Source organism: Phocoena phocoena, chromosome 8 (assembly GCF_963924675.1).
Source record: "Phocoena phocoena chromosome 8, mPhoPho1.1, whole genome shotgun sequence".
Classification (NCBI taxonomy): Eukaryota; Metazoa; Chordata; class Mammalia; order Artiodactyla; family Phocoenidae; genus Phocoena; species Phocoena phocoena.
In genome coordinates, this window is record NC_089226.1 from 26,189,244 (window position 1) to 26,214,418 (window position 25,175).

Sequence of the window (25,175 nt, forward strand, 5' to 3'; positions counted from 1 at the left end):
TGAGAATTAGAGAAACAAGACAACCCCATAGTTAATAAAAAAATCATGGTTCATAAAAGATTGCAGCTGTTTTAAATAGGGAAACACAGTCCTAAGCCTGAGATAGTTTAGTTTTCCTGAGAATAAGGTAATAAATAATGTGAAATTAAAAAAATAATTGTGGCAGAAATGGTTAGCTGTTCATCAAAATCTGTGGATACACAATTGGAGTACATTTTTTTTTTTAATTTTTTTTTTTAAGGGAAGTCCTTTATTTTTATTATTTATTTATTTATTTATGGCTGTGTTGGGTCTTCGTTTCTGTGCAAGGGCTTTCTCTAGTTGCGGCAAGCGGGGGCCACTCTTCATCGCGGTGCGCGGGCCTCTCACTGTCGCGGCCTCTCCCGTTGCGGAGCAACAGGCTCCAGACGCGCAGGCTCAGCGGCCATGGCTCACGGGCCCAGCCGCTCCGCGGCATGTGAGATCTTCCCGGACCAGGGCTACGAACTCGTGTCCCACGGCATCGGCAGGCGGACTCCCAACCACTGCGCCACCAGGGAAGCCCCTGGAGTACATTTTTCATCCTATCTTTCTATTAGATGGAGCTATGTGATTGAGTCTATAGGCAGGAATGTGAATAAAAGTCATCTATGCTGCTACAATGGCTAGCATATAAAATCCTACCAGGCAGAGCCACCATCAAACTGGGTTCCTTCATGCTGTTGCATGAAGCTCATTTACTATAACCTAGAACCTCTCTATCCAGACATATACAATACAAATTTATTGTATGAACTGTTTATTTGTATGGATTTTTTTTAAGTGCAATCTATCCTATCCTAAACAATATAAACTTTGAAGATGAGTGCTGCTGTAACAGAAGCATAATCTCTGTGGCTCTGACTTAAAGGCAGGGTGGGAGTTTGTGAAGTTGAAAAGAGGAGGACATATGCTAGGTGGTAGCAAAACACTTGGTAAAATTTTCAATCTTGGATAACTTGGAAGGCAGATCAAGTACCCTAAGAGTCTGCAGTTCCATAGGAAGTGGTTGTGAGTGAAAGCAGCTTTTCTGCCCCTTTCCTGTTTGCCCATTTCTATTCCCCTCTAACCTTAAAAGATCCTAATTATAGGAATGAGATCAATAGGCAATTTAACCTAACTCCTGACTTTATGCTCTCCTGAATGCACACCATGCCTTGTCTAACCTATTGATTCTTATCCTAGGTAAAAAGAAGTAAAAATGAAGAATTAAGCAGTTTTAAAAAATGGCTAGCTCTTTACCCACAACAGCCCCACTAAGCAATCCTGCAGGAAGATCACTTGGTCAGGTTAACGTCCAAAGAGAGAGTCAGCCAGTCTGCATGCAATGGAGAATGATGCAGAACCCATCATTGATGATTCACTGAGATTCTTCCTTCCCCTCATTTTTTTCTTTAAAGACTGTCATGGGTCAGCAGAATCTTTGGAGTTCGTCTCTGGACATGAGTCCACCATCTCTCCAGATCGCAGGCTTTTCTGATTAAAGTGCCTTTCCTTTCTACTGACACTTGCCTCTTGAATTATTGGCTTTTGAGTGGCAAGCAGCTGACCATGGTGAGTTTGGTAACATGGGGAGCCAGAAATTGTGTGTTTGCTTCTTATTCTTGTATTTGTCAATGTTTCAAGTGAAGGCACCAAGTTTAGGACAGAGCTGTGTGGATTGAACACAAAATTGGAGAATGCTAATGACTAATGAATTCTGTACTCAAAACAAACAAACAAACCAAACAAAGGAGAAGAAAAAGGAGATAAGATTGAAAAAGATTAAGTAAAAAACAATATTGAAGTGAGCAGTGGAGACCCATAAGACTACTCAGTTTTAAAAAAACCCTGGCAAAGATCAGATTAAGAGTACTGCCTTCCCTCCCAAGCCTTCCTTCCAGTACTGTGTGACATTAAGGTTTTGTAAGATAATTAATGAGAGGTTTCATATTATAAAAATAATTCAAAATTGGCCCTGCCTGATGTTGTGTCAGTAGCATCATCTTCAGCCATAATGATAATGCGCTGTGAACATTCCATTCATTCATTTACTGGTTCCCCATTCTTCCATTAACTGTTCATTCATACTCTAAGTCATTGTCATTCATGGTGTGAAAAAATACACTAAGAAGAATCTGTAGGAGATCTTCAATATGGCAGAGGAGTAAGACATGGAGATCACCTTCCTCCCCACAAATACATCAGAAATACATCTACATGTGGAACAACTCCTACAGAACACCTACTGAATGCTGGCAGAAGACCTCAGACTTCCCAAAAGGCAAGACACTCCCCGTGTACCTGAGTAGGGGAAAGAAAAAGATAAAGCAGAGACAAGAGAATAAGGATGGGACCTGCACCTCGGGGAGGGAGCTGTGAAGGAGGAAAAGTTTCCACACACTAGGAAGACCCTTCACTGGTGGAGATGCAGGGTGGCGGGGGAAGCTTAGGAGCCATGGAGGAGAGGCAGCAATAGGGGTACAGAGCACAAAGAGGAGAGATTCCCACAAAGAGGATTAATGCCTACCTGCACTGACCAGCCTGAGAGGCTTGTCTGCTCACCCACCAGAGTGGGAGGGGGCTGGGAGCTGAGGCTCCAGCTTCGGGGGTCAGATCCCAGGGAGAGGACAGTGGTTGGCTGTGTGAACACAGCCTGAAGGGGGCTAGTGCACCACAGCTAGCCAGGAAGGAGACTGGGAAAGAGTCTAAAACTGCCTAAGAGGCAAGAGACAATTGTTTTGGGGTGCACAAGGAGAGGGGGTGCAGAGCACCACCTAAACAAGCTCCAGAGATGGGTATGAGCCATGGCTATCAGTGCAGATACCAGAGATGGGCATGAAATTCTAAGGCTGCTGTTGCAGCCACCAAGAAGCCTGTGTGCAAGCACAGGTCACTATCAACACCACCCCCAGAGCCTGTGCAGCCGGCCACTGACAGGGTGCCGTGATGGAGGGACAACTTCCCTGGGATGCGCTTCAGGCTGTTGCAATGTCACACCTACCTCTGCCACTACAGGCTCGTCCCACATTCCGTACCCCTCCCTCTCCCTTGCCTGAGTGAGCCAGAACCCCCTAATCAACTGCTACTTTAACCCCGTCCTGTCTGAGTGAAGAACAGATGCCCTCAGGGAACCTACATGCAGAGGCAGGGCTGAATCCAAAGCTGAACCCCAGGAGCTGTGTGAACAAAGAAGAGAAAGGGAAATTTCTCCAAGCAGCCTCAGCAGAAGCAGATTAAATCTCCACAATCAACTTGATGTACCCTGCATCTGTGGAATACCTGAATAAACAATGAATCATCCCAAAATTGAGGCAGTGGACTTTGGGAGTAACTGTAGACTTGGGGTTTCCTTTCTGCAACTAATTTTTTTCTGATTTTATGTTTATCTTACTTTAGTATTTACAGTTTATTATCATTGGTAGATTTGTTTATTGATTAGGTTGCTCTCTTCCTTTATATATATATATATATATATATATATATATATATATATATATTTTTTTTTTTTTTTTCCCCCTTTTTGTGAGTGGGTATGTGTATGCTTCCTTGGGTGATTTTGTATGTATAGTTTGCTTTGCCATTTGTCCTAGGGTTCTGTCTGTCTTTTTTAGTATAATTTTTAGTGCTTGTTATTATTGGTCAATTTGTTTTTTGGTTTTGTTTCTCTTTTCTTTCTTTCTTTCTTTTTTCTTTTTTTTATTACTTTAAAACTTTTTATTTTTAACAATTTTTCAGCTTAATAACTTTATTTTATTTTATTCTTTCTTTATTTCTTTTTTACTCCCTTTCTTCTGAGCCATGTGCCTGAAAGGGTCTTGGTGCTCCAGCCGGTTGTCAGCCCAGTGCCTCTGAGGTAGGAGAGCTGAGTTCAGCACATTGGTCCACCAGAGACCTCCCAGCTCCATGTAATATCAAACAGCAAAAGCTCTCCCAAAGCTCTCCATCTCAATGCTAATGACCAGCAAGCTACAGTGCTGCACACCTTATGCCAAACAACTAGCAAGACAGGAATACAGCCCCACCCATTAGCAGAGAGTCTGCCTAAAGTCATAATAAGGTCACAGACACGCCAAAACATACTACTGGACATGGTCCTGCCCACCAGAAAGACAAGATACAGCCTTATCCACCAGAACACAGGCACCAGTTCCTTCCACCAGGAAGCTTACACAACTCACTGAACCAACCTTAGCCACTGAGGACAGACACCAAAAACAAAGGAACTACAAACCTGCAGCCTGTGAAAAGGAGACCTGAAACAGTAAGTTAAGAAAAATGAGAAGACAGAAAAACACACAGCAGATGAAGGAGAAAGGTAAAATCTCACCAGACGAAACAAATGAAGAGGAAACAGGCAGTCTACCTAAAAAAGAATTCAGAAAAATGAGAGTAAATATGATCCAAAATCTTGGAAATAGAATGGAGAAAATACAAGAAACTATAACAAGTACTTAGAAGAAGTAAAGAGCAAACAAACAGTGATGAACAACACAATAAATGAAATTTAAAATTCTCTAGAAGGAATCAACAGCAGAATAACTGAGGAAGAAGAACGGATAAGTGACCTGGAAGATAAAATAGTGGAAATAACTACAACATAACAGAAAAAAGAAATAAGAATGAAAAGAATTTAGGACAGTCTCAGAGACAACATGACAACATGAAATGGGACAACATGAAATGCACCAACTTTTGAATTATAGGGTTCTCAGAAGAAGAAGAGAAAAAGAAAGGGACTGAGAGAATATTTGAAGAGATTATAGTTAAAAACTTCCCTAATATGGGGAAGGAAGTAGTCAAGTCCAGGAAGAACAGAGAGTCCCATACAGGATAAATCCAAGGAGAAACATGCCAAGACACATATTAATCAAATGATCAAAAATTCAATAAAAAGAAAAAATATTAAAGCAGCAAGGGAAAGCAACAAATAACATAAAAGAGAATCCCCATAAGGTTAACAGCTGAAGTTTCAGCAGAAATTCTGCAAGCAGAAGGGAGTGGCAGGGCATATTTAAGGTGATGAAAGGGAAAAACCTACAACCAAGATCAGTCCACCCAGCAAGGATCTCATTCGGATTCAACAGAGAAATTAAAACCTTTACAGACAAGCAAAATCTAAGAGAATTCAGCACCACCAAACCAGCTTTACAACAAATGCTAAAGAAACTCCTCTAGGCAGGAAACACAAGAGAAGGAAAAGACCTATAATAACAAACCCAAAACAATAAAGAAAATGGTAATGGGAACATACATATTGATAACTACCTTAAATATAAATGGATTAAATGCTCCAACTAAAAGACATAGACTGGCTGAATGGTTACAAAAACAAGACCCATATATATGCTGTCTACAAAAGACTAACTTCATACGTAGGGGCACATACAGACTGAAAGTGAGGGGATAGAAAAAGATATTCAATGCAAATGGAAATCAAATAAAGCCGGAGTAGCAATTCTCATATCAGACAAAATAGACTTTAAAATAAAGATTATTAAAAGAGACAAAGAAGCACACTACATAATTATCAAGGGATCAATTCAAGAAGATATAACAATTGTAAGTATTTATACACCCAATATAGGAGCACCTCAATTTATAGGGCAAATGCTAACAGCCATAAAAGGGGAAATCGACATAACAAAATAATAGTAGGGGATTTTAACGCCCCACTTTCACCAATGGACAGATCATCCAAAATGAAAATAAATAAGGAAACACAAGCTTAAAATGACACAATAAGCAAGATGGACTTAACTGATATTTATAGGACATTCCATCCAAAAACAACAGAATAAACTTTCTTCCCAAGTGCTTATGGGGCAAACTCCAGGATAGAGCATATCTTGGGTCACAAATCAAGCCTTGGTAAGTTCAATAAAATTGAAATCTTATCAAGTGTCTTTTCCAACCACAACGCTATGAGACTAGATATCAATTACAGGAAAAAATCTGTAAAAAAAATACAAGCACATGGAGGCTAAACCATACACTACTAAATAACCAAGAGATCACTGAAGAAATCAAAGAGGAAATTAAAAAATACCTAGAAATAAATGACAATGAGAACATGACAAACCAAAACCTATGGCATGCAGCAAAAGCAGTTCTAAGAGGGAAGTTTATAGCAATACAATCCTACCTCCAGAAAGAAACATCTCAAATAACCAACCTAACCTTACACTTAAAGCAATTAGAGAAAGAAGGAAAAAAAAAAAAACCTCAAAGTTAGCAGAAGGAAAGAAATCATAAAGATCAGATCAGAAATAAATGAAAAAGAAATGAAGGAAATGATAGCAAAGATCAATAAAATTAAAAGCTGGTTCTTTGAGAAGGTAAACAAAATTGATAAACCATTAACCAGACTCATCAAGAAAAAAAGGCAGAAGCCTCAAATCAACAGAGTTAGAAATGAAAAAAGAGAAGTAAAAACTGACACTGCATAAATAAAGGATCATGACCCATTACTACAAGCAACCATATGCCAATAAAATGAACAACCTGGAAGAAATGGACAAATTCTTAGAAAAGCACAACCTTCTGAGACTGAACCAGGAAGAAATAGAAAATATGAACAGACCAATCACAAGCACTGAAATTGAGACTGTGATTAAAAATCTTCCAACAAACAAAAGCCCAGGACCAGATGGTTTCACAGGCAAATTCTATCAAACATTTAAAGAGCTAACACATATCCTTCTCAAACTCTTCCAAAATATAGCAGAGGGAAGAACACACCCAAGCTCATTCTATGAGGTCACCATCACCCTGATACCAAAACCAGACAAAGATGTCACAAACAAAACTACAGGTCAATATCTCTGATGAACATAGATGCAAAAATTGTCAATGAAATAACTAGGAAACAGATTCCAACAGCACATTAAACGGATCATACACCATGATCAAGTGGGGTTTATCCCAGGAATGCAAGGATTCTTCAATATATGGAAATCAATCGATGTGGTAAACCATAAAAACACATTGAAGGAGAAGACCAAATAATCATCTCAATAGATGTAGAAAATGCGTTCAACAAAATTCAACACCCTTCTGTGATAAAAACCCTCCAGAAAGTAGCCCTAGAGGGAACTTACCTTGAAACAATAAAGGTCATATATGAAAAACACACAGCAAACATCATTCTCAATTGTGAATAATTGAAACCATTTCCTCTAAGATCAGGAACAAGACAAGTTTGTCCACTCTCACTACTATTATTCAACATAGTTTTGGAAGTTTTAGCCAGAACAATCAGAGAAGAAAAAGAAATAAAAGAATCCAAATGAGAAAACACAAAGTAAAGCTGTCACTGTTTGCAGATGACATGATACTATACAAAGAGAATCCTAAAGATGCTACAAGAAAACTACCAAAGCTAATAAATGAATTTGGTAAAGTAGTAGGATACAAAATTAATGCACAGAAATATCCTGCATTCCAATACACTAATGATGAAAAATCTGGAAGAGAAATTAAGGAAACACTCCCATTTACCATTGCAACAAAAAGAATAAAATACCCAGCAATAAACCTACCTAAGGAGACAAAAGACCTGTATGCAGAAAACTATAAAACACTGATGAAAGAAATTAAAGATGATAGAAACAGATGGAGAGATATACCATGTTCTTGCATTGGAAGAATCAACATTGTGAAAATGACTATACTACCCAAAGGAATCTACAGATTCAATGAAATCCCTATCAAACTACCAGTGATATTTTTCACAGAGCTAGAACAAAAAAATTCACAACTTGTATGGAAATACAAAAGACTCCAAATAGCCAAAGCAATCTTGAGAAAGAAAAATACAGCTGGAGTAATCAGGCTCCCTGACTTCACTATACTGCAAAGCTACAGTAATCAAGACACTATGGTACTGGCTCAAAAACAGAAATGTAGATCGTTTAAACAGGATCGAAAACTCAGAGATAAACCCATGCACATATGGTCACCTTATTTTTGATAAAAGAGGCAACAATGTACAATGGAGGAAAGACAGCCTCTTCAATAAGTGGTGCTGGGAAAACTGGACAGCTACATGGAAAAGAATGAAATTAGAACACTACCTAACACCACACACAAAAATAAACTCCAAATGGATTAAAGACCTAAATGTAAGGCAAGACACTATTCAACTCTTAGAGCAAAACATAGGCAGAAGACTCTATGACATAAATCACAGCAAGATCCTTTTTGACCCATCTCCTAGACAAATGGAAATAAAATAAATAAATAAACAAACAAATGGGACCTAATGATACTTAAAAGCTTTTGCACAGCAAAGGAAAACATAAACAAGATGAAAAGACAGCCCTCAGAATGGGAGAAAATATTTGCTTACGAAACAACTGACCAAGGATTCATCTCCAGAATTTACAAGCAGCTCATGCAGCTCAATATCAAAACACAAACAACCCAATCCAAAAATAGGCAGAAGACCTAAATAGACATTTCTCCAAATAAGATATACAGCTTGCCAACAAACACATGAAAGGATACTCAACACCACTAATCATTAGAGAAATGCAAATTAAATCTACAATGAGGTATCACCTCACACCTGTCAGAATGTTCATCATCAAAAAATCTAGAAAAAAAAAATGCTGGAGAAGATGTGGGAAAAGGGAACCCTCTTGCACTGTTGGTGGGAATGTAAATTGGTGCAGCCACTATGGAGAACAGTATGGAGGTTCCTTTAAAAAGTAAAAATAGAACTACCATATGACCCAGCAATCCCACTACTGGGCATATACCCTGAGAAAACCATAATTCAAAAAGAGTCATGTACAAAAATGTTCATTGCAGCTCTATTTGCAATAGCCAGGACATGGAAGCAACCTAAGTGTCCATCGATATTTGAATGGATAAAGATGTGGCACATATATACAAATGGGATATTACTCAACCATAAAAAGAAACGAAATTGAGTTATTTGTAGTGAGGTGGATGGACCTAGGGTCTGTCATACAGAGTGAAGTAAGTCAGAAAGAAAAACAAATACCGTATTCTAACACATATATGTGGAATCTAAAAAAAAAAAAAAACGGTTCTGAAGAACCTAGGGGCAAGACAGGGATAAAGACGTAGATGTAGAGGATGGACTTGAGGACACTGGCAAGGGGAATTGTAAGCTGGGATGAAGTAAGAGAGTGGCAGGACATATATACACTACCAAATGTAAAATAGATAGCTAGTGGGAAGCAGCCACATAGCACAGGGAGATGAGCTCAGTGCTTTGTGACCACCTAGAGGTGTGGGATAGGGAGGGTGGGAGGGAGATGCAAGATGGAAGGGATACGGTGATATACGTATACATATAGCTGATTCACTTTGTTATACAGCAGAACCTAACACAACACTGTAAGGCAATTATACTCCAATAAAAATGTTAAAAAAGGGCTTCCATGGTGGCGCAGCGGTTGAGAGTCCACCTGCTGATGCAGGGGACATGGGTTCGTGTCCCGGTCCGGGAAGATCCCACATGCCACGAAGCAGCTAGGCCTGTGAGCCATGGCGCATCTGGAGCCTGTGCTCTGCAACGTGAGAGGCCACAAGAGTGAGAGGCCCACGTACCGCATAAAAAAAAAAACAGTTAAAAAAGATAAGAATATATAGACTTCTCCTTTTTGGTATCATTTATTGATTTAAATATTTTATAAGTGACAGATTCCACTTATAAGGTAAATAAATCTGTGACTTAAACAGAGAGTTTTGTAATGAATTATGTAAACATAACACACAACTGTTATTTCCATTTTGTTTTATAAGAATCCCAGGTTCTTAATCACTCATTTTTCATATACAAATTTTCCTTGTTCTTCAGTTTGTAAATACAAAGACATTTTACATAATGAAACATGCTATTTACATACATCGTGCATAATTTAGAACAATTATAAATAAGCACAATCCAATGAATTAAAAGTAGTGTTACATTAAAAGTAAAGTACATACAGTGGATATTTTTAATTCTATAAGTGCTTACATACTTTTACACATACTAGTATTCTTAAAATTCTAATGAAATGAGGCATATTTTATCTTTTCAATCAGAAAAATGTTCTCTAAACTTATACTATTGAGTAAAGAAAAATATCTTAAAATATAATATGAAACACTGAATTAAAATTTTATAATTAATGGTACAGGTTTAAGAGATGCAGTCATCTTTGAAAAACAAAAAATAGCTTAACATTTCAAAATATATGCAATTTAACCATGCTTTATGGATATATTATTATGTATCATGATGATATGTGATAACATTGTAATTTAAGTTTGCAATAACTAGATTTTTAAAAGTAATGATTTACAAAGCATAATCTGATAATAAAATAGCAAATGCACCATATTGTTTACATTGCAAGCCAAACCAAAAATTTAGACCCATGAGATTACAGCAAATGAACTGGACAAAACATTAAAATAATTCAGGTATCTGGTTAAATAAAACGTACCCCATGTAGAGGAAGTGAATGAAGGCCTAGCACGATATTACCATGTGTTTTTATTAAGTGGGTTGGGAAACCGATTTATTATTATATGGTACTGGAATGTTTGATGGAAATGCTTTGGCTATTTACCTTATACATTGAAATCAGGAAGCAAGTTTTTGTTTTTATTTGTCTTTATCTAAAGTACTGTTAGGGAAATGAGAACCTTTGGTTTTGTAAAATGGCTACTCACAGCTGAAGTGTCAGAATTCTGGTAGGTTGATTTTGAAATGAAGAATGATACGTATTATTTCTGGAATGCATTTAATTGGTACATTTTAAAAGCATAACGAGACAGCTTTGTCACTTGATTATCAAAGTCATAATGTAATTACAGGCAGTTGTTATAAAATTTTATAGTTTTTCCAAGGCAAATTTTTCAGGAAATTTATTTTTCTTAAAGCTGTTAATTCAACTCTAAGAAAATCAGAAAGCCTTTTTGTCCATGGACAATTTTTCCATTTGAACCTAACATGACTTCCTTAGTAGTAATAAACTGCCATTATTATGTGACTCAATTTCCACACAGCTGGAATAATTTTTGCTTATCTCCAAATACTTGAGGCAATGATTTTGTTATTTTTCCCAATCTAGGTCTTAGATATCAATTTAGTAAGAGGCAACAAAATAGAGGGAGAAAATGGGACTATGGCTCACAGCTGTTCAAATGTTATCTTAATTCTTCTTAATTTCTTCTGTTTTCCTCAACCATATCTCTTCCATTTTTACATTCATTATTGAAAACATTTCCCTCAATAAATAAAAATGGTAAAGGTATTGAAGTCATATTTCTTCATAAACAAGTATGAAGATTCTCTATCATTTCAAGACAAAGGTTTTCTTAACACTGAAAATCACAGGAAGAAAGTAATATATATTTTCATAGGTGTCAATTTATAAGGAAGCTGCCTACTTTTTCACAATTTCAAAATAAATGTCAGTGTGGAATAAACAAAAGTTGATCAACATAGAAAGTCTTCCCTTTTGAAGTTTTAATTTTTCTGAATTTTTCATGTCCCTTCCTTTGACTGACTACCTGATTTGTTATAGTAGAAGATCCCTGAGGTGTATAACAAAGAAGTCCAAATGAGAAATAAGAACCAAAATTCAAATGTATTTGACTTACTGAAGCAAATCTTTCCAGAGAGAAAAAAGAAAGCTGTATTATTTCTACATAATTTTCTGTTAATGAATGCAAACCAATGTATGCCATGTAGACAACTTAAGTAGTTTGAATGTAATATTAATACACTAACATAAAAAAAGAAAAGAATAAAATTTTCAGTTTTAGAGATTAAAGATTGTTCAAATTATTGTAGTGCTAGGGGTATCAAAAATGAAAAACATACTCTTCCATCTTCCTCACTATTACACCTTTAAATAAGATATTTCACTTCTTTTCCACTACGAATCATATACTCTGCTAGAAATGATTGAATTTTCCCTGTAAAAAAAATGGTTTTGGATTTGGATTTGTAAATGGTTGATCCCTCAATATAGCTATCATAAAATGATCCAACCTGTGTTTTTGTATTTAGGAACATGGTAATTTGTTAATTCTAGTAAAAAATTTAAAACTGTCATTATAAACAGTGATCTGAATATATGCTAAAATCTAAAGACATAGAGCTAAGAAATTTGGAATACACTGTATATTGCTTTTTCAATACTGTAGACATAAAATTGATAGGAAACATTTTCAAATCCTTAAAAAAGAACCCAAAACACCGTGCTATGCCAAACTGAGTTACAGAAGGGTATACAGGATGCAAGACAGTGCATTGGTCATCTATAGGTAAAGAGCCAGTAAAACCAAGTAGTAGTTGGTATATTTACCTTATTGGGAAGTAGTTTTTAGAAAACAATTTCCCTACAGATAGAAGAAGTTTCTTTTCTATTTCAATCTTTAGCAGTCTGGTATCCAAGGAAAAAATTACTATATGAAAATAAGAGGATTTTCCCAAATTAAGATGTTTGTAGGGGCAAAAAATAGATTGTCCAAAAGGGGTGACCCTGATACTTCTTGAAAACATGTTTAAATTCAGTAAAAAAGAACAACATGTTATTTTTTAAAACATGTTTCTCTTAACTGATGAAACCTCTATAGATGCCAAGGTCTCAATTGTCTCAGTCATTTCTATACCCAAATTATCTATATCTAAATAGTCACCTTCTTTTCTTTACCTCATGAATCCACAAACTCTTCAATCATGAAGCCATAATAATAATATACTATTTTTCACATACTTCATAAGAAAAAGAAAGGAAAAAAAAGGAAGGAAGGAAGGAAGGAAGGGAGGGAGCGAGGGAGGGAGGAAGGGAGAAAGGGAGGGAGGGAGGAAATAAGGGGGAAGGAAGGGAGGGAGGATAGAAGGGAGGAAAAGAGGGAGGGAGAGATGGAAAAGAGAAGCTGAGGATGCTGACAAACTTAAGGGACTAATTAGTTTACTGCACATAAGGCCTATACTATGCTAATACTAAATTAGATCATAAAGCAAATATTGATTAGAGACATAGTACCAAATTTTCCCAAAAGAAAACAAATTCTGCACTGATGGGCATATATAATGCAAGATTTTTTGCCCCTTTACATCTTTTTATTCTGATTAGCATATTTCTTAATTTTCTTGTTTGTTTTAACAAAGTCCTTACATGCTGAATTTTATGACATTCTATTATGTGTGAATACTGTGCTAAAAAAAAATCTATAATCAGTTAGCCTTACCATCTATTTTCAGCTTTCTTCTAGGTTAACAGGGTTGGCAAAGTGTGATTTTTCTGTCTCTTGTCATCTTTTTTGGTGTCTTTTTTTTTTTTTTTAATTTATTTATTTATGGCTGTGTTGGGTCTTCGTTTCTGTGTGAGGGCTTTCTCTAGTTGTGGCAAGCGGGGGCCATTCTTCATCGCGGTGCACAGACCTCTCACTATCGCGGCCTCTCTCGTTGCGGAGCACAGGCTCCAGACGCGCAGGCTCAGTAATTGTGGCTCACGGGCCCAGCCGCTCCGCGGCACATGGGATCCTCCCAGACGAGGGCTCGAACCCGTGTCCCCTGCATTGGCAGGCAGACTCTCAACCACTGCGCCACCAGGGAAGTCCCTGGTGTCTTTTTTGTTTGTTTGTTTGTTACAGTCCAGCTGAATCCAGCTGAAGTATTTCATATATGCTTATAAAATGGGTTACTTCCTATAGTCAGGTATTCATTTGCATTTTAGTAGGAGAATTTTTCTTTAGACAGGAAAAAAAAGTGTTTTTAAGGATTAGAAGAAAAAGCAATGAGTACTCACTATATCAGGTCATTGAGTTACATGACAAATGAGAGAGATGGATTATATAATTGCCTGGTAACATACTTGAAGCTAATTTAAGAGATAAGAATAATAATTTTGGATACCATTCACTAAAATTATCTTTGTACAACAAGAACAAAAATAAAGAATTTTCTAAAAATTCCTGAATTACTGTAGATAATTATAAAGTTATCTAGTTTATCTAGACCTGCTTGGCTAGAATGAGATCTAACATAAGAATTAATTTCTTCTTCTTGATAATACTTTCTAGTCAAATAATAGAAAAGCAATTTATCTGAAACTTCAAGCCAAGGTTAGGCTCTGATTTTAACCTGGTGATTTATACCAATAAAATTTGGAGGGGGGATTTCCTGTTGTTGATAAACTATCTGGCCACTCCAACATGGAGTTTGCTTCACTTTAACTATGGAGAATTGAACTTTTTTAAAAAAGCTTATAAGTGGCAGGGGAATTTTAAGTGGTTATACACAAATATGTTTATACAGATCATCCCAGTCTCAGAAGAAAGCCATACTCTCTTGCCAACCTTGAAAGTTCGTGATATTGACCATAAAGTAATGCTTCTTGGGAGTCAATAAAAGTAGAATTGCTCTAGGAATTGAGGTTTCATTAAATATGGAAAGGCATAGCTTCTTTTTAGTCAGAAAATATGTAGGAATATTTATATTTATTGTTCAAAGGATATGAAGGTAAGTTTTTAGATTTTATTTAGAGAAGTTGAGATTCTTGCTTTAGATCATTTCATAGCCAAATGTGAATACAGTATACTTGTCTTTTATCCTTAACCCTTATATTATTAAAAACAGTTTTATTATTTTAAGTAAAAGAATGTTGCCAAATTTCTAAACCATGGCTCAATGCCAAAATTTGTGACTTTGCCTTATTTATGACATCTTCTACATCTTTCCTGCAACAACTGGAAAACATAGAGAAAAAAATAATTGAAATGTAATTTATAATTCTTTGTTATCTCCAGGACATAAAACCTTAAGGAATCCATAACAAAATTATTATTCCTTTTCAGTGCTGAAGCACTTGATACCTTTAGAAAATTTTCAAAAGTCTTTAGCATTCTGAATTTCAGATATAAGTAAGTTGATTTTCAAGACAGCAAATCTTCGTCCCAAATTAGTTTCCTAACCGATAACTCTGATTAAAAATTGTTCAGGTTTGTTTATTCCTTTTAAAATTTCTGTTCTAAACAAACTCTGCTAGAATTAACTAGCTACATATAAGTAAAACATCTTTGAATGATGATTAGAGACTACTTAACCTCTTAATTTTAAAAGACTAGGAGTACATCTTCATCTCTCCCACAGAATACCATCAAATGCTGTGGGGTAACTCTCTCCCCAGTTCCATTTCTCTGGAACATCCCAGAATAAGATGGATAGGCCTGGAGTCATAAAGTCTTTTATCTACTCAAGTTGAGCACTTGTTTTGCTTGCAGCTGAAGCCCAGTTTGAGAACAATGTGAAGAAGAATATGGAATAGAGTATAGCCCCCCAAAGCCGTTTTACAGATGTTAGTATACAGAATATTTCTCATTCTTTGTGATTAAATTTTCCAACTAGGGAATGATATAATTTCTATAATGTCAGAACAAAAAAATGATGTATAAAATGAAATTGTATTCTTCTCACGGAATGTTAGCTCAGCCAGCATGCTATAAAAGGAAAAAAAAAAGTTTTGTTTTAATATCACTTGAACACCTATAGTCTGTTCTTTTGTGCTAATTTTAGCAGGCTTTTCTGTGACATACAGAGGGGCTGGTATTTGGCCTTCTTTGTTCCTTAAGTCCAGATGTTCTCACATTTTCATTTACCTTCATCACTGTAACCAAGACTAGTTCTATCTGCCACCTTCAGAGAGTTTCTATATATAGCTTTGTGAGTTTCTAATCCCTGTTTCACTGATGTGTGCCCCTGCTGAGAGGTTGCTGCTACCTCCTAAGAAAACTGAAAATAGCTCATGAGGGATTTTTTTTCTTTTCTTTTTAAAATAAAAATGAGCAAATAAGTCATTTGGCTTTCACTAAACTACATGTGTCTATTATGAAAACTGCTTCCCTTTAGGAGTATATATACATTCACAAAGAAAAAAGTTAAATCTCTTTGCTCAATCTCATCTAAATTTCCTGCTCATCCCACCCCCTCCATCTGTCCCTGTGTTCTGAGTCTGATGTGTAACTGCCAGGCAGCAAAATGGGAAGAATTGTCTTTAAAGAGTGCGGGGGTGTGAAGAAGAAATTTTGCACAATTTTAATTTTACCCCAACTAATACATTACTGTCCTACTTATATTTAATTATACTTAATAGCCCACAGTAAAAATTCATTTAGTAGAATCCCTTCTTTATCTCCAACTAGCCAAAAGGTCACAGAGGAAGATTAAATATAAACCAATTCCTTTATTTGTAAAAATATGTATCAAAAGAATTAGAAACAAGCTACTACTTAGGCTTGCCATTTAGTTTTTCTTGTCTCTTCTGCTTTCAAATAATAAGCAATAGCACTTAAGTCTAATATTAAGAGTGGTCTGATCAGCAACTAGATGAATTAACTGAGAAAATAGATTCACTATAATTTAATGGATTCAAATTAAGTATTTTTTATTATTTATTAACAAAAGCATGCTTATTAGGGGTTAAGCATACAATGATATACATAAAGATGACTGTCAAATGCTTTCTCAGTGGGAAAAAAAACCACTTTCTCAGTGACTCAACAACCCTGTTTGATTTTTATAGGAGAATTTTATAAATTGTGGGTAGGAGGATGTTAAGTTTTGCTGTTGGTAATAGGAAGGTAAAATACTAGCAAACCCACCTACGACTCTAATTGTGTTCAGATTCAAGATTAGAAGAGAGTTTAAACATCTAGGCAATAATAGGAACTGTAATCTTATTTAGAGGCTTAGGAATGGATTCTAAGCTTTATGATTTTGCTAAATAATAATCAGATGATTAGAAGTACCTCAGTGTATCATAAATTTACTAGTTAATTTTAACTGTAATCCTAATTCATGATTCTAAATGATGGAGGAGTAATTTAATTATTAAAGGACTGATTATTATTGAATGTGCCACATTTGATTAAAATTATATTTTAAGGAAAGTAAAGATATGAATTATTCATTTCAAAACCTGCAAGCTTTAGTGGTATCATCAAAATGGATGAGAAGGACAGGTTATTTCAAATATGACTACATAATGATTTTCAGACATTTTAAAATTATACTACAGATGAATTTCAACCAATCACATTCTGAGAGCCAAAATAGTATTGTACTTACTAAACATTTGCCATCACAGAGAACAGTGATGATAATTCTTTTTATCTTTAATCTTTCATCATCTCAGACCTTATCAAACCAACAGTAGAATTAATTAACTTGTCCCAAGATGCATCTGTATTTTTGCCAAGCCTACTCTCGATCAGCTTATCCAACCCATACTATACTTTTGCTCATTTATCTATCCTTAAATACTCTTATTTACTATATACTACAAAGATCTGAAAATCTGGGCAACAATACATACACAATCTTTTGAAAGGAATAGAAATCATATTATGATAGGTATCAATAATTATACATCAGAAACAATCTGATCAAAATATATTAATTACTTCATAGCATGTGTGCAAATGGAGGACTTGTGAGAGAAATTAAGCATGTTGTCTGCTCAGATAATTTTTATCTATCACTTGCTGCTCATTTTACTGCAGTAGAATGGTGAATATCTTTTAAAAGTCCACACTACCTATATTATTGCTTATATAAAACATGTCTCTGTTTCCCTAAGGGTTCTATGAAGTGCACAGAAGTGCAAGTTTCATATGGCATCATCATCATGGCTTAGATTATTGCTTGAAAGGTTGTTATAAGATATTGCTAGGAAATAAGTTTTAGATGAATGTACAATTCAATGAGAAAAGTACAGGGTTAGACTAAGTATGAAGTTGGTGATGTTTCAAACATAAAAATTTGGGAATAAGGCTGTCACTTTGACATTTGCTTCTCTGTCCAAACGTTCATAGTTCATATCTTGTTGGTAAGGATCAACAAATATTGTGATGTACTGCACAGCTCTGGCAGTAACTAAGAAAGTTATACTGTACCTAGTATGTCTAATAGCCCTATAGTGAGCAATATTCATCCCTCAGGCTTATCAGTGTTGATTTGAAGCTTGAAGACTTATGCTCAAAAAGCAGACTATAAATTTGAAACCAAAGCTAAAATTAAAACTTGTGAAAGAAATAACGTGATTAAGCCTGGAGTATTTAGCTTTTCAAAATAAGTATGAATGAAATAATATATTTCTATCTTAGTCAACTTGAATTTATTCCTAGTAATTGGGATTATTTGAATATTCTTCATTGATTCCCAAATCTGGCTGTATATTAGCATTACCTAGAGTGATTTTCTAAATACAGATTCCTAGGCCTCCACCTGCGATCTACCGAATCCAAATCTCTGAAGGTAACGTCCAGTAATTTGTGTCCCTAAGGTAGTCAGATACTGCCAAGCTTCCTAAAGTAGTCAGGTACTGCCAAGCTGATGAGTTGAACAATTGAACAGGATCATTTCTTAATAAGGATGGAATTGGCAATGAGGCACATGGCTGAAGCTATGGTCTGGTCACAACACAATAGAAATAAGACACAGGAACTTCCCTGGTGGTCCAGTGGTTAAGAGTCTACCTTTCAATGCAGGGGATGTGGGTTCAATCCCTGGTCAGGGCACTAAGATCTCACATTCTGTGGGGTAACTAAGCCCACGTGCCACAACTAGAGAGAAGGCCGTGTACTGAAACTACTGAGCCCGAGCACTCTGGAGCCTGCACGCCTCAACAAGAGAAGCCCGCGTGCCACAACGAAGACCTAGTGCAGCCCAAATTATAAAAAAGAAAAATAAATAAATAAAGACACAAACTTTACTTCTCTACATCCCAAGTCCTTCCAAAATGTCACTCCTTTTAATCATGTAATATCTACATTCAACACACACACACACAAACACACACATACACAGAATATTTATTACTTTGTAAAACTAAAACTATCCTACAACATAAGATTAGCTGTGATTCTTTCTGTTTATAAATGTATCAATTACTTTTTTTAATGAAAGGAAGAAGGAAGGAAAGAAGGAACAATGACTTTTATGAAAGGAAAAAGGAAGGAAAGAAGGAACAAAGGAAGGAAGGAAACAGAAAGGTGACAGGAAAATAATACTTAGGTTTTAACTGTTTGAATCAAGTGTGAGGAAGGAATTTTGCACACTATCTCAAAATGCTCTGACAAAATTTATGTTAATCTGTGTATAATATCAGTGTCTGTTCTTCATTTACCACTGTGAGGAGCCTTAAATTGAGTCCACAGCTGGGGTCAGTTTATCCATTTAACAATATAATTCTTTCAATCATGTTAACACAATTTATGTGTATGTTCAATTAGCTGGTTGCAAATTAAGTGTATTCATATAAAGAGCTATGCTTAAAGAATCATCACTAAAACTTTAATAATTAAGGCTCTGGGGCATCATGTTTTTCAGGTTATATCTAATAAGATATGCTTATAGAAGCCTCTGAAATGACATAATTTTTGTGGCTGAAGATCTATAGTTTAATAATAGAAATACCTAGGCTACAATATGGGGCTTGGTTCTCGGACTTGAGTTTCTAGGTACTGTTGGCTGAAAGACATCTGGTGCCCTCCAGAGCCTATTCAGAGCCATGTGTAACTCATTCTGAAGGAACATTTACTGAGGTTGTACTAAATGCTTGGAGGCAGATAGCATTTTGAAGAAAGCAGAGAGAAGCTACAGATGTAAGCAATGCCCTAGCACAACTGAGAATGGTTAGTTCACTTCAGCAGTGCTTTGTTACTTGGGCCTAGAGTTGTGTGGGTCTTGCAATCTGCCTGAAACAGGCATCAACAACTCTTTCTATGACCATGTTAGGTTCAGTGCTACAGAGAGAATGGTGTTTGACAGAACCAAACTTGACTTGGTGAGATGGTTTCCAGTGACAGTATAGAGTAGGAGAAGGTCTGGGCATTGGTTAACTTGTGCTTAAAATGCATGACAAGATGTATAAGTTTTACTCTCTGCTCTGATGATCCATAAACTTGCCCTCAGCAAGTCAGGAACCCAAGGAGCCTTCAAAAAATATATTTAATAATGGTGATAATCTTGAGCTCCCTCTTCATACCTCACAACCTCAAATATACCATTTCAACTGGTATCAATATGATTCTGTAGGAAAAATACAGCCTGGCAGTTTTCCAAATTCTCTGTGATTTTGCCTTTTGTATCTATCAATTTAATTTTGCTTTATTGCTTAACTCTTTGGAGGAATTCACCAGATTAAGACTTCCTGCGCTTGTAAATGAGATTTTGCTTTATTTGTTGTCCTATTTTGTTCTGTTTTTCCTGGAGAGGCATACAATTTTGCACTTTCACAATAAAACACTATGTTCCTGTTACTATTGTCACTGGATAAGAACAGTGTGAGACCCCGAGAGTTCATATTTGAAGCACTGAATCCACAAACCCACTCTCAAGTCTCAGGCATCAGTGCCTGTCTCAGAGTCACAATAGGTCATACACAGCTCACTGGATTCCACACATAATGAAGTATTAAAAGGGAAATCAAAACTATTTGAAATACAAAAGAAGAGATGAATATCAAGGCAGATTTTAGACAGTTGGACCAAACTGTTAACTAGAAGCTGTTTCTTCTTTCCCTTCTCTACCTAACACTACAAAGCCAAGAGCCCCAACTATATGTGTTCTTCAGGCATTGAGTATTATTCTTTTTATTATGGCTGTTACCTATTTATTAAGGTGCACATACTGTGTAGTATATTTTGGGTACATATGGGGGTTTCTGACTTCGTTATATAACTCATTCATTTGTAAACAATGACATTCTCTCCATCAAAATGATACTGATGCCAGCATGAATCTTTGGTACTGATGGCTAGTCATAAAGTAACTTCTTCAAATCAGTTGCTGGAAAGAATACTGAATCAGAGGGTCTATATGTGCCAAATTGGATCTTAAAGTATCCATTTTAGAGTGGGTTAGAGCCATTTCCTCAATTAAATAACGCTTGATTTCTAAAGGGACATCCATTTAAATTCCATTTAATCTGCCATGCTAAAATGCATGATGTATGTTAATAGTTTGTACATGAGAATACTGTATAGATATTAGTCAAATGAAATACCAACAGCCACCCATTATTACAATCAAAATTCCTAATGGAGGATACATGTATTGTACTCTATAGGACATATAAAAATGCAATGCTTTTTCACAGCCTCTAAATTCTATGACTGCAGCTATAATGAAATGCCATTTTATACCGTATTTTGCAAATACATGTAGGAAGTGTAGCTATAATAAGTCAACTGTACTAGGTTGGCAAAATGGTAATAGATCAGACCATTGCCTCAGACTATACCTTCAAAGATACATCTAGATTATATTCTATGAAAAATGTAGTTTACATCCTGTTTGTGATATTTAATAGATCTCTGGCATATTCATTGTGACATTTGTGACAATGTAAATAGCTACTCTTCTCCAAGTAAAATCATATAAACTAAGAAAGAGCTTATTTTTCTGACAAATTGAATGTATATACAATTCTTATCCCAAACCCTATCACCAAGTACTAGATAATGAAGTGGATTGTCAAGGATGCTTTTAAAATATGCTTCCCACGGGTATTTTTAAGTATGGAGAGAATAACCATGTGTTTAGAATAGTTGCTTAGACAAATCTTTACAAAAAGTAGAGAATTAGATTGGATGATTCCTGGAAGTTCCTTTCAGCCTTATGGTTAAAAAACACATTGTTTATGATTAAAACACATAATTTACTATATCACAATAAGCTTAACTTACTGTGCAGAATAAGCATACATGACTTCAGTGAGTTTGGTTCTCTCCCCATGCTCCTGTGCTATAAGAAGCCCACCAGCATAGCTGAGGTATTTCCTATTCTTAGCAGGAGGGTTGAAGTGCTCCCAGAGCCTGTTCTTTCTACACTGACAGTAAGCCTACCCTCTATTCCCTGTGAAAGAAGTGAGTTAATCTCTCAGCCCCCTAAAGAAATTCTTTTGTGGGTAATTATTCCCATGAGAGAACCTTGTCCTCAGCCTCCACAGCCTCCTATAAACACCCTGGCCTTCTTGCCCACATGTGGTTAAAAACAGAAACCTAGACCCAAGGAAGGGAGGGACAGGCAAGGATTCAGGTCTAGGTCCTGTTTCCACATGCAAAGTGTTGCATTAGTGTCCTCTTAAGCCCCAGAGAGAGAACAGAGTTCAACAATTATAAAAATGATCACCATTATAACAAATAATCTGCAATCTAAAAATATTTTCTAGTTGTATACTTAGAGAACTTAAAAACACTAATTAATCCTCACAGACTACATTGGACACTAGTTAATCTGTTACTTAACTGAGTTATTTCATAACCAAATTCTAATGCAGCCAAAATCCCTAACCAGAAGAAGTATATTGTATTCAGTAGACATAAGCTACCAATGAGTGTACCTATCGGAGTAAGAAAATGGCCACCACAAGGTTTCAAGGAAACAAATGTTTCCAACTCATTAACCTCAAGAGAAACTTAGATTCTATATCTGATCCAAAATAAGAAACCCTGGACACACTGTGTTCCTAATTTCAGGGTGAGTCTGTAATAATATTTTCATGCACTGTTACTTAATGGGAACAGGTTTTCATTTAGCAGAACAAGCAATGGAAGCCTATCTGTAACTTTGGTGATTACTAGGTCTGAAGGTTAGACATACTTCAGTATTAATGAAGGTGATTCACTGAATTTAAAAGCCACATCAAATAAACTGCAGAAGAATATTTAAAAAAATCTCAAATCCATAAAGTACAGTTTTTTTCCTTGTTTTTATTATGAAAGAATAAACAATGTTCTTGGCAAAATATCCTACACCTTTTTCTCACTAATGCCAGTATCTAGTGATTTGCTCCCATGAGGGGCAGTTAGTCCTTAGGAAGCATCCGTTGAAGAAGGTGACAGGGGCAGGGGGGTGGACTTACATGTCATTTAGTAGGATGTTGTTTATTAGAATTTAGCACATTGTAAAAACTACCTATATTTAGAAGTGCTAAGTTGAAAGGGTGTAATGTAGCAAATCATTTTATTTTCACTGATATTTCTTAGAAGATAGCAAAAAGACCTTTCTTTAATCTTGGTTACAGATACATACATTTGCTATTAGGAAATGCCATTTCCTCTGGATTCTATGCTACATTAATCAAATCTAAAAGCTATATTTACTAAGCAAATATACTATGCTTTCTCAGCATCTGAAATCCTAGGTTATGTGTATTTTCAATCTAATCACTTTTCTCTCTAAATAAGTGAAACTATATTCAATTAATATGTTGGAATTACATAATATACCAACTATACAGTAGCAGATTGTGAAAATCTAATAATGCTGTGTGAAATTATCTAGAAGAGATATGTATAAAAATAGGTAATATCCCTAAAATATCTTGCCAAGTTACAGTTTTTCCTGCTGGGAAGTTTACCACACTGCCATGATATATGTATGAAATGTCTGTTCAGAAAAACAAAATTAGAAAATATTCCTTTCATACCCACTCACTAAATATAGGAATATTTAATCAAAACTGGCTCTCAAAAGTGATACAAATATATAGAGAAAGATAGCTGTATGTGTGACAAACAAGAAAACATGGAATCTATTTATTGGTTAGTTTTGAAAGGGGCCTCACACCTGTATTTAATTAAAATACATATATATATTATACATAATATATATATGACCAAAAACACTCATAAGAATGAATACATCTTATTTCCCCTTTGCCCTCCAGTTTTTTATTGACAGTCATCACCCTCCTTTTTCTAGGATTATTGCCTGACATAACAGAAATTCCACTGCTTTTTCTCCACAGAGCAGTGAAAGATAAACAATCTTTCCATTCTCCTGTCATGATCCATGTTCTGGGCTTGTGCTTTTTGGAGGAGTCTTTGATCTGTAGCAGGTCTCAGAGGCTTGTCTCCCGGAGGAACATTGTGCCAATGTTGTAGGAAACTTTTTTTATTCTCGATGAAGAAAGAGAAGGCTTTGGCTGCTTAGGACCAGTTCTTACCTCCAGGAAATAGCAGACCCCAGAGATTTCCTTTGGAAAGTTGTCTGGAAGCTCTTCACGGGACCGAGGAATGAATGTGAAACTTTCTTCTCGTTTTAATAATCTAAGAAGAAAATATATAATGTGAATCATATGGGCAGGTGAGATGAGAAAAAAATGGACACAAATTTTAAAGACTCAGGAAGCCTATCAATGACTGAGCTCATATTAAATGCCTTCATTCTTTGTAGAGATGTGGCCTTCATTACATTCCAAATACTAGGAAATATTATTTCTCAGGAGAAAATACCTTCACGCTATAATAATAATTTTAAAAAAGCAAAGTTGTTCTTGGTGCTACTGGAAAATATTTGTTCAAAGTTGATTTTTTTTTCCTAAACAAAAGGCTAAAGGAACTGCATAAAACAAGTTTTTATTCAAACATGCAGGATTTAGTCTTTCTGTTTTAAAAATCTGCCAATTCTGGAGCACTCCTTTAATGTTTTGTAGACTCTCAATAAGATTTAAATCCTATGTGTCATACACATAAATCAAGTTTTTAGCTTTGTAGAACAACAGTCATAATTCCATGTTTCTGTGATATCTGGTTACTGATTTCTAACAATACATATTTTCTAAACTCACATTTAGAAAATATTTGTTTGTCATTTATTTGTCAAAGAGCTTGACTCTTCCCATCCAGTCATAGTTTCTAAACTCACATTTAGAAAGTATTTGTTTGTCATTTATTTGTCAAACAGCTTGACTCTTCACTTCCAGTCATAGTTAAAGACAATTTTCTAGTACACTAATACTGGAGATTTATGCTTGTCCAGTTCCGTAAAATGTTCAGTTTGATAGCTGTATCTAAAAAAGTGGTCCAGCAATTCAATTTAATTCAACAACTTTTATGGGCTGCTTCTTATTGCCCTAGAAAAATCTCCTAGATTCTGTTGTGAATATAATAAGTAGAACACAGCAAGCTTAAAGTTTTTTCAAAAGAGATAGACACAGAGAATAAAAGAAAAAGAAAATAAAAACTGAATAAGCAAACAAAAGCCACAGTAATATAAAAGTAATATAAAACAATAGGCTAGATGCCATAAGAAAGGTGAATCCAAAAAGGTGTTGAAGTCCAGAGAGGGAAAAAGTTTACAGTGGGATGACCACTAAACCTTCATGGATGAGATGGTACTTAAAGATGGGCAG

General features: G+C 35.7%; 1 protein-coding gene across 1 annotated transcript in view; it reads right to left on the bottom strand.

Annotated features, from left to right (window-relative positions):
- Nucleotides 1-23,882: 23,882 nt before the first annotated feature.
- The window catches only part of GUCY1A2 (guanylate cyclase 1 soluble subunit alpha 2), a 436,032-nt gene continuing 434,739 nt past the window's right edge, over nt 23,883-25,175 (bottom strand). The window contains exon 8 of the mRNA XM_065882085.1: nt 23,883-24,090. Within this exon, the coding sequence (XP_065738157.1) occupies nt 23,883-24,090 (208 nt within the window). The remainder of the gene's footprint in view (nt 24,091-25,175) is intronic.